This window comes from Bubalus kerabau, chromosome 1, assembly GCF_029407905.1.
Source record: "Bubalus kerabau isolate K-KA32 ecotype Philippines breed swamp buffalo chromosome 1, PCC_UOA_SB_1v2, whole genome shotgun sequence".
NCBI lineage: Eukaryota > Metazoa > Chordata > Mammalia > Artiodactyla > Bovidae > Bubalus > Bubalus kerabau.
In genome coordinates this window covers 234555855-234571303 of record NC_073624.1, presented here as the reverse complement: position 1 = coordinate 234571303, position 15449 = coordinate 234555855, and the positions used below count along the sequence as shown (strand labels likewise).

General features: G+C 46.4%; 1 protein-coding gene across 2 annotated transcripts in view; it reads right to left on the bottom strand.

The window, feature by feature from the left end:
- Positions 1-15449, bottom strand: part of GALNT10 (polypeptide N-acetylgalactosaminyltransferase 10) — a 224058-nt gene that overhangs the window by 42052 nt on the left and 166557 nt on the right. For both annotated transcript variants that reach the window (XM_055559625.1, XM_055559634.1), the window contains exon 5: positions 3591-3776. In XM_055559625.1, the coding sequence (XP_055415600.1) occupies positions 3591-3776 (186 nt within the window). The remainder of the gene's footprint in view (positions 1-3590; positions 3777-15449) is intronic.

Genomic DNA, 15449 nt, shown 5'->3' with positions numbered 1-15449 from the left:
TGCAATACACAATCCATAGGTGGGTCAACTGGTATTGAAGAAAAAAGAACATTGAATCACTGAATATCAGGGTGCATTCTAGGTGATGAGGGAAGGCACTGTTTTGGAAATATTTCAGTCATACTGCATCAGTGTGTGCATTTGTGTAATGGACTGACAGATCCCCAGTGTATTTCTAACTGTGGCACACGGTCATAAAAGTGTGAAAAATGGTGCTTTTGACACTGTGTTCCCACGAACAGATCTGGAACCAACAGTGTCAGAAGCATGCAGGGTGTGTTTAAGTGTTCTCCCCCAAGCCCCCAGGGCTGGCCTGCCCCAGGCCCGCTGAATCAGGATCTCCTGGGGTGGAGCTTGGATCTGCCCTGTGGAAGGCTCCGCAGGAATTTTTAAGGAAGCTGAAGAATCTTCTTGGGGAAAAATCTAGGGAAGGGCCCTTTCTCCCTAACAGGGCTTCCCTGATAGCTCAGTTGGTAAAGAATCCACCTGCAACGTAGGAGACCCTGGTTCAATTCCTGGGTCTAGAAGATCCGCTGGGGAAGGGAAAGCCTACCCACTCTAGTATTTTTGGGTTTCCCTTGTGCCTCAGCTGGTTAAGAATCTGTCTACAATGCAGGAGACCTGGGTTCAATCCCTGGGTTGGGAAGATCCCCTGGAGAAGGGAAAGGCTACCCCCTCTATCCATGGACTGCATAGCCCATGGGGTCGCAAAGAGTTAGACACGACTGAGTGACTTTCACTTCCCTTCCTAATTCTTCATGGCTGTGAGAGGGACCTCCCTTCCAGGGAGGGTGTGGGTTGAGAAAACAAGGCTCTGCTGGATGCCAGCTCATTGTGGGAATTGTGAGGTCAAGGCAGCGGCATCAGACAGGCAGCATTCCATGGTGCAGTCCTCACCTGGAGATAGGGTGCCCAGGTTCAAACCCTGGTTTTGCCACCTATGAACAGTATAACCTTGGGAAAGGTTATCTGGTGCCTCTGAACCCCGGTTTCCTGGCTGACAGAACGGAGGAAGACAGCACCTACCACGTGGGGTCTCTGTGAAGACCAAGCAGGATGATATGGCCAAGAGGCTTAGCCCAGCAGGTGACCCCTTCTCTGCTGACATCCTCTGTGCCCAGGATTGCTGAGAGCAGCTCAGAAGCAGGAGCCTCATTCTTTCTGCCCTTCAGTTTTCTTATTTGCTCTATGTGGATAATAATGCCTGGCCTATCTCCTTTACCATATAACTGTCACCTTCGAACATAGCTGTGGCCTAAAAAGATAAGGGACTTGCAGAGGCATGATGCTGCTGCTGCTGATGGTGATGATAGAAATAAAGAAAATGATGATCAAGAGTGGCTTGCCTTTGGGGAAGGGAGGGCTAAATCCTTCTCAGGCTCAGAAATGCCTACTCTCCAAAGAAGGCAGAGTGAACTGTGCATGTTTATGGCTTCAGACACAAAAGCCAAGGTGGGCTATATCAGCTGTTTATATTAGCAGGGACAGACTTTTACATCTACACCCCTGGTTCACATTTCTATTGGAAAAAGGAAAAAAAAGAGGAAGACTATTTCTTCCATGCATGCCTGTAGATTATGAAAATTACCCTCATATATTTCCATAGAAACAGAGTTTAGGCTATTTGGACCACAAGCTCAGCATCGTGGCTACCACTTCCTTCTCTTTATGAGTCACTGAATGACCCACCAAATGGGATGTTCCTTCAGGACTATAAATTAGGGTATTTAGAATGAGTTTTTTTTTTTTCCCTTTTTTGTTCTCTTTCAGTCATGAGAGGCAGATCTAGACCTCTGGGTTTAATGAAATAAAGAGTTTACCAGAAAAATCTGGGTTATGTCTTAACCCAGTGGGATCCTGGACCCTTGGGGCCAGAAGCATATAATCTCATACTAGAGTTTCATGTTGATCTGTGTTAGGAAACAAATATGCTGGGTTATCCCATTAATCGGTGTAGGATTTGCTTTCTGCCCTCACTTCTGCATGGGGGCCTAAAGAGTGCTCCTGAAGTGCAGTCCCTGGACCAGCAGCACTGGCATCACCCAGGGGTCCTCAGGAATGCAGCTTCTCAGGCCCCACCCCGACCTCCCGAACCAACTCTGGAGCTGGGCCCAGCACTCTGTGTTTTACCAAATCCTCTAGGTGACTCTGATACATGCTCAAGCTTGCCCTAATCTCGAGTCCTCTTTGTTCTCTATGCTTTCTCTTATGGAGAGCATATCCCTCCATTTTTTTTATTTTCCCTTGTCTAGGCTGTCACAGAGCTCACACTGGGTTGAGCTCCCCGTGTCATACAGTAATCCCCACTGGCTGTCTGTGTTGCCTATGGGAGGGTGTACATGTCAAGGCTGCTCTCTCCATTCGTCCCGCCCTCTCCCTCCCCTACTGGCTCCACAAGTCTGTTCTCTATGTCTGTGTCTCTGCTGCTGCCCTGCAAATTAATTTTATTTATTTATTTGGCTGCACCTGGTTTTAGTTGTTGCATGCAGGACTTGACACTCAGGAGCTTTTCAGCATGTAGGATCTAGTTCCCTGACCTGGGCAGGGATCGAACCCGGGTCCCTTGTATTGGGAGTATAGAGGCCTTAGCCACTGGACCACCAGGGAATTCCCATACTCATCTATTTTTGAGGCTTTCACTTTTCTCTCTGGACTGACAGATGTTCCCCAATCTGCCTCCATCCCTGCTCCTCACCTGACCACCAGCCCCACTAGGGGATTTCCTCTTCAGCATCTACCTGTTGGGAGCAGCTCACCGCCTTCCTCAACGCTCAGTACCTCTGATTCAGACCTGGTTCTTCAACCAGCCATGAGGCACCTCACTGCCTGGCAGCCTGGCTTCAGGTCTCCCTCCTGCTCACAAGGTTGTGTGAATGGACTCCTGGATCACGCTGCCCTCTGTCTGGACCTCTTCCCTGACAGCTGTCAGAAACTCCCCAAGGAGCAAATGAACTTAGGTAGACAGTGTGGAATCCTGAAAGAGGATACACTCTGGAGTCAGACAGATGGGGACTTTGACACTTTTTGCCCAAGGGAACTAGCGAGTCACTCATTATCTCAGAACTTCAGTCTCTTCTAATATAAAAAGGGGACACTTTGGACCTGGCCTGATTTTGTGAGGCCTGGAGATAAAGCTTACAGCTTTCTTGGCTCACAGTAGCAACGCAATGAACAACCACTGTTCTGAGCTGATTTGATGATGTCCCTTACATCATCAAATCAAGATGCTTACTGCTAAGATTTAGTTCTTGTAAGTAGGCAGTCTTGGCTTGCTTTCCAATAACACCTGAAGTAACTTGGGAGAAGCAGTCATATCACTAACACTAACGTGCTTTATGACACTGGGCAAGTCACTTCCCCTCTCAAAGTCCCAGCTTCCTCCTCTGTAAAATGAAGGGGCAGGACTGCATGGATTCATAAGGTCACTTTGAGCACCCTTGAAGATCTGACACCCTCGTGGCACCTAGCACAGTGCTGGGTGCATCTCAGGCAGGCAAGGGAAGCCCTGTAGGTGACTTCCTGCAAAAGGTGGGGCCGGTGGCCACTGGCACACTCCAGGCTGCCTACTTCCCCTTGCAAGCCTCCCTTACCGAGCAAGGGGGGGAGCCAGTTGACATTGGCTTCACAGTGTGAGTCCAAGAATGTGATGACATCCCCAGTTGCAGCTGAGGCTCCCAGCATTCGGGTCCTGATCAGTCCTTCCCGTTTCTTGGTTCGGAGAATCCTCACGCTGGGGAAAAGGGCCATGTAGTCTTCAAGTGGTTTCTTCAGGTGTTCTGCAAGACAGAGAGTAGAGAAAAGATGGACAGGTGGGTAAGAACAATTGCTGAGTAATCATTCTTGTGAACCCCCCCGCCCCCCCCCCCCCCTTTTTTTACGTGTGCACTGCACGTTACAGTTTAGACAGATTTCTGGTACACTGTCTTACTGGGTCTCTCAGATGGGGCCAACAAGGGCAGGAAGCACCACCTGTGTACTGCAAAGGGGGAAACTGAAGTTTAAAGCGGGCCAGTGTTAGTGCCAGACTTGCAACACAGAGAGAACTTCTGTATGACAGAGTTGGCAGCTGTGATTCATGTCTGGCTTGGACCCATTCCCTCATTTTTCTGGCAACAATACTTTGATTCTTTTTTGGGGGAAACTACCTTTTCCCTCCCATTCTCAGTCCTCCACACTTGGGTGGGTTTGACCTCATCTCCTAGTTCCCAGGGGGAGGAGCGTGTGGCTTGGGCCTGGCCAATCAGGGCATTCCATTCCCTTGGCCACAGTGATTGGTTCAGGGATGGACATGTGACCTGAGTTGGTCCAAACAATGAATCCTGAGAATTTTTTTTCCCGAACTATTGAACAATGAGGCCCTTTTTCTTACTAGAGTTACTAGGTTGGTTGGCTCTAAGTCTGGAGCTGCTCCTGACATCTTTAGCAAAATGAGGTGATGAGAGATGCTGGGAGGATCTGCTGAGACTGAAGTCAACAAGTAAAAACACAGTGACGAGATGAAGAGAGACATTATCCTGATAACATTTTGATTCTCCAGATCTCCCTGTGCCTGAAGCAGATAGACTCCTAGTTGTTCTTATTACATATGACAACCAATTCCTCTTTTTGCTTATTCTAATGTAGGCTGGCTTCTGGCCCATGCCTAGAAAAGCTGTTATAAATAAATCTCAAAGACATTCTCTTTCTACTAAAAATGCTAGCTTTAACATTAGTGTCTTTTGATTTTAATCAGGGTTAGGCCCCTTTATGAAAACTAGTATGGCTACAAAAAACCTATAGTTTATATCATATTTAATGGTGAAATATTGAATGCTTTGCTCCTGTGATCAGGAGAAAGGCTTTCCATTTTCTTTCTACTTCAGCACTATTCTAGAATTCCTAGTCAGTGCAATTGGTAAGACAAAGAAAAGGCATAAAGATTGGAAAGACTATAGATGAAGTGATTGCTTACACAGAAAATCTTCAGAAATCTACAAAAAACTAGAACAGGTAAACTTAGAAAGATTTCAGGATACAGGTCAGCATTTAAAAATCAACTGTATTTCTACAGGTTAGCAAATAAGAAAGCAATTTAAAAATGCAATTAAAATGGTAAAAATACCACTTAAAATTTAACAAAGTAAGTACAAAGTGTATACTCTGAAAACTACAAAACATTGTTGAAAGAAATGAACAATCAAAATAAATGGAAAAATAGTCAGTGTTCATGGATCAGATGACCTAATGTTGTTAAAATGGCAATACCTCCTACGTTGATCTACAAATTCAATGTGATCAAAAATCACAGCTGGCTTCTTTGCAGAAATTGACAATTGACAAGCTGATACAAAAATTGATGGAAATGTAAGGGATCAAGGAATCCCGCACAGCTAAAAATCTATTGATTACTTGAACATTCACAACAACATTGTTCACAACAGCCAAATGGTGACAATAACCCCAATTTCCATTATTTCACAGATAGGTAAACAAAGACGGAATATATCCATATAACAAGAAATGAAGTGCTGATACATGCCACAACATGCACGAACCTAGAAATCATTATATTAAGTAAAGGAGGCCAGACACAAAAGATCACGTTTTATAGCATTCCACTTGTACGAAATTCCAGATTAGGTAAATCCAGACCTGGAAAGCAGATCAGTGATTACCGTGAACTGGAGTGGAGGGGAACTACTTAATAAGTATGGGGTTTCCTTTGGGGGGTGACAAAAATATTTTGAAACTAGATAAAGGTGATGGTTGCACAACATTATGAATATGCTAAATGCCAATGAATCATGTACTTTAACATGAGTGTTACATATTTTAACATGGTTAACCTTACGTTATGTGGATTTTACCTCAATTTTTAAAAATGGGCAAAGGATATATGAATAGGTACTTCTTGAAAAAAGATACAGAAATGGCCAAACACATGAAAAGATGCTCAACATCATTAGTCACCAGGGAAATATAAATCAAAATCTTAATGAAATACTATTAATACTTCACATCCACTAGGATGGCTATGATGAAAAAGGAAGATAATAACAAGTATTGACAAGGATGTAGAGAAATAAGAATTCTCATATACTGTCGATGGGAGTGTAATAAAATGGTGCGGCCACTTTGGAAAACGGTCTGGCAGTTCCTCAAACAATTGAACACAGTTACCATATAACCCAGCAATTCTACTCCTAGGTATATTTCCAAGAGAAATGAAAATATATATTGGACTTCCCTGGTGGCCCGATGGTTAACGATCTGCCTACCAATGCAGGGGACATGGGTTTGATCCCTGGTCCAGGAAGATTTCATAAGCCATGGAGTAACTAAGCCCATGAGCCACAACTACTGAAGCCCGTGTGCCCTAGAGCCCGTGCTCTGCTACAAGAGAAGCCACTGCAGTGAGAAGCTCATGCACGGCAACTAGAGAGTAGATCCTGCTCACCACAACTAGAGAAAGCCCACGTGCAGCAACAAAGACCCAGTGCAGCCAAAAATAAATAAATAGTTAAAAATAAAAAATACCCAAAACATATATATCCACATGAAAAGTTGTACACTAATGTTCATAGCAGCAATATTCATAATATCCCCAAAGTGAAAATCAAATCATCCAAATACACATCAACCGAAGAACAGATAAATCAAATGTAGTATATCCATTCAGGGAAAATACTATTCAGCAATAAAGAAGAATGAGCTATGGCAATAATATGAATGAACCTTAAAAAAGAGTATGCTGGATTAAGAAAGTCAGACAGTCTTGCTCTGAATTCACTCCACCAGGGCTTAGAGCTGGACAGGTCCCCCTGATTTAGGGGATGTGGCCAGATCACCTGTGAGCTGACTGTAAATACAGTTGCCTGGATTCTCCCTGTGATCTGGGAGACTGAAGGAAGCATCAGGATCTTTGGTTTTACTTGACCCACAGATAATTCTGATGCACAGCCAGCCTAGAGAGCACTGGAGTAGTTCAGTCTCTTCATTTTATAGACAGAAATTAAGTCCAGAGAAGGGAAGGTGCCACAGTTAACAGTAAAGCCAGGGCCCCTTAATTGCTTGATCCAAAACCCTCTGAGCCTTTGATTTTTCTAACCCTGTATAAAAATGAATAGTTTTCACTGGAAAGGCAAATTATGATTTGTGAAGAAGCTTCACATATTTTATCTCCCTTGATTCATAAACTTCTAGTCTGCATCGATGCTGTGAAAGTGCTGCATTCAATATGCCAGCAAATTTGGAAAACTCAGCAGTGGCCACAGCACTGGAAAAGGTCAGTTTTCATTCTAATCCCAAAGAAAGGCAATGCCAAAGAATGCTCAAACTACCACACAGTTGCACTCATCTCACATGCTAGTAAAGTAATGCTTAAAATTCTCCAAGCCAGGCTTCAGCAGTATGTGAACCGTGAAATTCCAGATGTTCAAGCTGGTTTTAGAAAAGGCAGAGGAACCAGAGATCAAATTGCCAACATCCTCTGGATTATCGAAAAAGCAAGAGAGTTCCAGAAAAACATATATTTCTGCTTTATTGATTATGCCAAAGCCTTTGACTGTGTGGATCACAATAAACTGTGGAAAATTCTGAAAAGAGATGGACATACTAGACCACCTGATCTGCCTCTTGAGAAATCTGTATGCAGGTCAGGAAGCAACAGTTAGAACTGGACGTGGAACAACAGACTGGTTCCAAATAGGAAAAGGAGTACATCAAGGCTGTATATTGTCACCCTGCTTATTTAACTTATATGCAGAGTACATCATGAGAAATGCTGGGCTGGAGGAAGCACAAGCTGGAATCAAGATTGCTGGGAGAAATATCAATAACCTCAGATATGCAGATGACACCACCTTTATGGCAGAAAGTGAAGAAGGACTAAAGAGCCTCTTTATGAAAATGAAAGTGGAGAGTGAAAAAGTTGGCTTAAAGCTCAACATTCAGAAAACTAAGATCATGGCATCTGGTCCCATCACCTCATGGCAAATAGATGGGAAACAGTGGAAACAGTGTCAGACTTTATTTTTCTGGGCTCCAAAATCACTACAGATGGTGATTGCAGCCAGGAAATTAAAAGATGCTTACTCCTTGGAAGGAAAGTTATGACCAACCTAGATAGCATATTCAAAAGCAGAGACATTACTTTTCCAACAAAGGTCTGTCTAGTCAAGGCTATGGTTTTTCCTGTGGTCACGTATGGATGTGAGTTCGACTGTGAAGAAGGCTGAGCACCGAAGAATTGATGCTTTTGAACTGTGGTGTTGGAGAAGACTCTTGAGAGTCCCTTGGACTGCAAGAAGATCCAACCAGTCCATTCTGAAGGAGATCAGCCCTGGGATTTCTTTGGAAGTACTGATCATAAGCTGAAACCCCAATACTTTGGCCACCTCATGCGAAGAGTTGACTCTTTGGAAAAGACTCTGATGCTGGGAGGGATTGGGGACAGGAGGAGAAGGGAACAACAGAGGATGATATGGTTGGATGGCATCAACGACTCGATGGACATGGGTTTGGGTGGACTCCGGGAGTTGGTGATGGACAGGGAGGCCTGGTATGCTGCAGTTCATGGGGTCTCAAAGAGTCGGACATGACTGAGTGACTGAACTGAACTGAACTGACTCTGCATCACAAGTCTTCCCATCTGACAGATGAGAAAACTGATCCTTAGAGAAGCTTAGAAACTTGCCCCAGGTCATACAGCCAGGAAACTGCTGGGTTCGCTGTAGAAACAGGAGGCTTTCCCCCTCTCTAGCTGTGTTTTCCCAATCTCTCATCATCATATTACCTGCATGATTTTTGCCACTTCCACCTACCTTACAACAACTTCCTTAAGACTTTCTTTTTTAAATCAACTCACTTATTTTCAAGCTAATAATTTTACTTAATTAATTTTAAAAGGAAACATTGAACACTATAAGTGGAAAATCAGTACCATTTGTGATAAAGAGCTAATGAATTAAAAAAGCCAAATTAATAAGGATAAAGTAATGTTACTAGATTTCAGCCAGATCTTGCTTCCCTCTTTGTAAAGAAGGGAGATAAGGGTAACCAGCCAAGACCTTCCATTGGAGGTAATCACAGGAAATGAAAGAGAGATCTGAAGAGAGAAAATGTACTCTCCCTGAGTCAATGTTACTTAATGCAAAGTCTCAGAGCCACCTGAGATCATCTTAGGTACCACTTAAAATCACTTTCGTGCTGGTGCACTTGGGGAAACACTTGATTTAAGTCTTCAGAAACGTAAGGACTAGAGATGAGGTGTGTTTTGTGCTGTGTTGTCTGGCACCCTGCAAGTTGGAACAATTAAAAGATATACAGAGGAAAGATTAACTCCAGATACAACCCCAGGCTGCAAGGCTGAAAAACACTCCAGGTCGCCTCTCACTTGCTCACAAAGATTAATATGGCTCCTCCTGCCCTTCCCCACTTCTCTTCAGAACAGTGGCTCTGTAGAGAGCAGAAATCAATTCGCCCTAATTGAGGGACTAAATCTTTCCAAAAGAGACTTTCTTGGGAAGCGAGACATGATAGCAAGAGGCACGATCACACTCCAGACAGGCTGCTGTTAGGGCAGGAACACTACCTTAAAAAAAAAAAAAAATCCATAGTCATTGTCTTGTGACCAGCGCTTCTTCTTGGCTAGGTTCAACTGGTCGGTCGTTAACATGAGGATGAGCTAATCTTCTATACCACACACCACTACTCCCATCAGAGGGAGATATATGGCCCCGTCCGGCTCTAATCATGAGGGCCCCGCTCCGGCAGAGACCCACCGCTAAATCACCCTGCACGCAGATGGCCGCAGTCATTACAGATGGACCAATTAAGGCCTTCTGACAGCTTGTGGCAAAGTCGGTGCAATTATTTAGGGGCAATTATGTTCCTCCTGTCCGTATTAGAAAGAACATTTACACAAAATCAGGACTGTTGCCTTATTTTACCATGCCGTCTTCTTGGATGAGGACATCTCATAAAGTCATAGAATTTTCGAGCTGGAAGGGACTTTAGATGAGGATGATGATAGTTATAATGATAACAATTACAGGGAACAATTACTGAGGCTCTGCTCACACATGGAGCTCTCTCTCTATATAATCTCCGTTGCTTACAACACCACTACAAATGGGGATACTACGGTCCTGTCTTGTATGAAAAGACACCGTGAGGCTCAGAATGGGTGGCGTAACCTACCCAAAGAACACAGTTTATAAATGATGAGGCCAACGTCTAAATCCCATCCCTGATTGTAAGAGAGCTGGCTCTTCCAGCCACATCAAAGCCCATCTCTACCTCCATTCTGTTAACTCCTCTGTTCTACCCAGAGAGGAACAGCTAGGGCAAGTTAAATGCCTTGCCCAGAATCATATAGTGAGTCTTCCACTCTCTGGCTCCCCCCAGCTTCATAAACCCTAGGGCAAGGACGGCAAACAGGCGTCATGGAAATGCCTATACTCATAGGTTTGTAATGGGTATAGGCAGCGTTAAGAAAGGCTCTGAGGCCAGATCATGGCTCAGTGTGAAAATGCCAGGGCTGAGAGATGTCTGGCCTGAAGCAGCAAGGCAGCAGCCGCCCTGTGCCACAGAAGCACCATGCCCATTCCAGGGGCTGCTCTGATTGGAAAGCAAAACAGAATTGCGTTTGCCCTTATTATCAATCCTAAAGGAAATCAACTCTGAATACTCATTGGAAGGACGGATGCTGAAGCTGAAGCTTCAGTACTTTGGCCACCTAATGTGAAGAGCCAACTCACTGGAAAAGACCCTGATGCTGGGAAAGACTGAAGGCAGGAGAAGGGGATAACAGAGGATGAGATGGTTGGATGGCATTACCAACTCAATGGACATGAATTTGAGCAAACTCTGGGAGATGGTGAAGGACAGTGAAGCCTGGCGTGCTGCCGTCCATGGGCTCGCAAAGAGTCAGACACGACTGAGTGACTGAATAACAATTCCTAATATAAGGATAAGTCAGAGCTATCCAACAAGGGGTGAGGTTGATCCTGAAGGTGAGCCCCCATCAGTGCAAGGCTTTCAGCAGGTGTTTGCAAAGCATGGATCAGAGTGCCCACAAGTGGGTTCTGCGTGCTTTGCCCATACCTCTTCAGTATTCTGTTCTCTCCCCGCCTGCCTCCCACCTGCCGGCACCTGATGCTGCCTGGGGTTCTATGCCTACATGGTGGACCTCAGCCAAGGATCACAGTGTGTGTGGACAACCACCCCAGCCCCCTTGCCCCTCAGGTGGGATAACTCCGAGCATGTGCTCTGTGTAGGCTCCCTGTGGGGTCACCGTGGTTGCCAGTCCTGGTGCCCATCATAGGTGCCCTTCCTGGCTGCCTCCCCCTTCCTCTTCTCACTTCCCCGCTCTCTTGCTGGTGTTTCCTGAAAGCCTCTCTCAAATTAACCACTTGCACTCACAGCCCATCTCATAATCTGCTTCAGGAAACCCAAACCAAGACAGAGTCCAAGTGGCAGGTATGAGCTAGAACAGGGTTCCACAAACCCCAGTACCAGTCCATGGCCTGCTAAGAACCGGGCCACACAGTGGGAGGTAAGTAGCAGGTAAGTAAGCGAAGCTTCATCTGTATTTACAGCTAGTCACCCTCGCTCGCATTACTGCCTGAGCTGTGCCTCCTGTCAGATCAGTGGTGGTGGCATTAGATTCTCATAGGAGCTCAAATCCTACTGTGAACCTCACATGCGAAGGATCGAGGTTGCGTGTTCCTTATGAGAATCATCCCCAAACCATCACCCTGCCACTCTGACCCTGGTCTGTGGAAAAATTGTCTTCCACAAAACTGGTCCCGGGTGCTAAAAAGTTTGGGGACCGCTCCGCTGAGTTAGAGGATTTGCAAGGCTGATGGTGTGATCCCTTGAAGGTGATGACTTTGGATCAGCAACACAATGATCTTTGGGACCGTTATTTCTGTAACTAATGATCCCCACATGTTTAGTATGCACCTTGCCAAGCACCAACCCAAGCACCCTGCATGTATTTACTCATGGAATCTTCACAAACACTCTACAAGGCAGGTCGTGGCTAGTATCCCTGTTTTACTGATGAGGACTCATGGGTGCTGAGAGGTTTAATAACTTTGCCTGGGTCTACACAGTAAGTGGCAGGTCTCAGATTTTAACCTGGGCAATCTGGTTCGAGAGTCTGTATGTAGGCTTCCTTGTTGAACTTTTTAAAAAATTAAGTACCATTGCAAACATATTTTAAAAAGTAGAATAGAAAAATGAAGCCCAAGGACCCATCACTCAGCTTCTGGAACTGTCACTTCTGGCCTCTCTTGCTTCATCCCCACCCCACCCACTGGATGATACTGGTGCTGATGAGTCTGTGCTTATAACCATTGTGCTCTCAGAGAGGGAAAGGCAGCAGTTGTGTGGAGGGGTGATTAACAGGGAAGGATAGTACAGCTTCCTCTGGACTAGCTGTCCCTTTCCTAGGAACACACCTAGTGAGCCATCTCAGTGCTGGGCACACAGTATTTTCTCACAAAATACAGGCTGGTCATCTCACTGGGCTCCCCAAAGCCATCACAAGGGGAGCATGGCAGGGCAGGTATCATCAATTCTGGTAACTGGAGAAGGAACCAAGGCTCAGGAAAGCGGAGGCCTTGCCTGACATCTCTCAACGGCTGAGGCCTGAGTGATGACCAGAATCCAGGGCCTGTGCTCCCTCTGTCCTCCCTGTGTATCCCACCTGGAAACGCACATATTTCCCTGGGAACAGGAGTCCTCCTGGCTCCTGGGTTGAATGGAGCCTCTCCCTCCTGTCTGCTCTGAAGGGCACTTATGACTGAGGATGGTTCTATCTGGCAAGCTGTGCACGAGAAGTTGCTGAGTGCTGACCCCCAAAAGATATGCTGGAGTCCTAAACCCTAGTAACCTATGAATATGACCTAATATTGTCTTTGCAGATGTAATTAAGTTGAGATGAGGTCATATAGGTTTATGGCAGGCCCTCATCCAATGGCTGGTATCCTTTACAAGAAGGAAATTTGGACACACAAGGAGAAGGCCATGGGATCACAGAGGCATAGGCTGGAGTGATGCATCTATATGCCAAGAAACTCCAAGGGTTGCTGGCAACACTGGAAGCTAGGGAGAGGCAAGGAGGGATCCTCTGTGAGAACCTGCCGAGAGAGAGTGTGGCCCCCCGACACCGTGATCTCAGACTTCTAGCCTCCAGGACTGTGAGGGATTAAGCTCGTGTTGTTTTAAGCTGCCTGGTCTGTGATGCCTTGTTGCTACAGCCTGAGGACATGCAGACAGAAGGCTGAGGTCTCACACACTGGCATCGAAACAGTGACACACAGCAAGAACATGGCCGCAATCCAGGCCACTGCTGTCCCTTGTCTGGACCGCTGTGCTCCGTGGCCAACGGAAGTAGTCACGACTGCTGTCCCCCTGTCCACCCTGTCTGTCTTTAGTCTACACGCAACAGTCATGTGGCCTCTTGGAAAAGAGGCAGATGGCACCTTGGCACCCTTGCACTCTCTTGCTTAAAATCCTTCCATGGCTCCCCCTGGCTCTCGGGAGAAGGTCCCAAATCCTTCCCAAGGATGACAGGCTGTGTGTGGCTGATCCTGTCCCCTCTCTAGCCTCATCCTCCCCTTCCTTCCTCACAGCCCCCAACATGTCACCTTCTTTCGGTGTCCAAAGACCCCATAATGACCCCTTCTGCCTGAGTGTCTATGTCCAAACCAGTCCTTCTGCCTGGATCGCTGATGTACAAGCCTCTTCACATATCCCCCTCATTAACTCCTGTTCATCCTTCAGATCTTGGGTCACACCTCCTCACTAAAGCCCTTCCTGACCTCCTAGACAAGGACAGATCCTGAGGGCAGATGGGCCCAGAGCCCTGAACCTTGCTCTTCCCGCTGCTGAGCTCAGGTCATGGCTCCCTCCCCGTGCACTGACTGACTCTGCCTCCCTCCACTCTAGGTGGCAGAGGAGCGAGCTCTGCTCGCCAGTGTGGCCTTTGTGCCTGGTGCGAGGCCAGAGGCATCTGCAAATCCCTGCTGAATCCACACGCTTTCCTCTTCCATCGTTTCATTTGATTTGATTTGATCTGATTTGATTTCCTTGTGAAGGAAGCAGGTCACGGTTCATCATCCTCATTTCAAGATGAGGTTAGTCAAGTTTAGAAGACGTCTCTGGTCCAAGGTTACACATCCAGCCACGTACATGGTGAAGACGGGACTCAAATCCAGTTTTACTTTGTTCAGGAATCTTTGCTGCACTCCTGTGTGTAATCAAATTAATTCCCAAGTAGAATCCAGAGCTTCAATCTCTGGTATATCAAGCCCTGCAGAGACTCCTGAGGGGACCAAAGATAAAGGAGCTTGGTGTTTCCCCAGTGCTGGCAGGACGCTGAGCCTGTGGGACAGGGCCCTGCGGGTGGGGCCCCAAAGGAGGAGGAGAAGATGGAAGAGAGAGGACGAGGAGGAAGAGGAAGGGGATGGGGAAAGTACGGAGCACGTCATGCTTCAGACAAACCCCTGTGTCACTGCTGGTTCTCCGGCCTCGGCGGAGCTGTCAATAGCGCAGAGGCCGCGGCGAGAGAGGCTGCCTTCCCTACACTTGGCCTGGCTTCTGGGACTTTGAGGTGTTCTGGGTCTTGTCATATCTCAGATTTGCTGCGCTTCTGGCTATTCAAGTGTCATAGCTCATCTGCTTTCAAGATGGGTTTATTCACTTTTAAGTCTTCGACACTATTTTAAGGCACTGCCAATCCATCTGGAATAGGGAAGGGCTCCCCGCAGGCAAAACCATCTCCCTGTGTGCTGTTTTGATACTCAGGTGGTTCTAGCCAAAGGTCAATTGTTAACGTGAGTTTGGGCCTCATCTTTATCATCGCTGTCCCTGCCATGGTTTCTGCTCGGTGCTTACTGTGTGCCTAGGCCCAGTGTTAAGTGCTGTTACCTATACACACTGTCTCATTTCATTCTTACAACCACTCTGTAAGGTAGGCCCTGTGAGCTACAGAAGGGGAAACAGGCTCAGAAAAGTTCTGGGCCAATCTATGTCCAGACACTGGTAGGTAACAGCCAGGAATCAGACCAGGTGTTTCTAATCCAAAAGCTGGCATTATTAACCATATGAAGCGATGCCACCCTGCCAAGTCCCTGGTCTCTCCATTTTGCCAGGTGGGTGGTTGTTGCTGTTCATTGCTCAGTCGTGTCTGACTCTTTGCAACCTCATGGATTGCAGCATGCCAGGCTTCCCTGTCCTTCACCATCTCCTAGAGTTTGCTCAAACTTATGTCTATTGAGTTGGTGATGCCATCCAACCATCTCATCCTCTGTTGCCCTCTTCTCCTCCTGCCCTCAATCTTTCCCAGAATCAGGGTCTTTTCCAATGAGTGGGCTCTTCACATCAGGTGGCCAGACTATTGGAGCTTCAGCTTCAGCATCTGTCTTTCCAATGAATATTCAGGGTTGATTTCCTTCAGG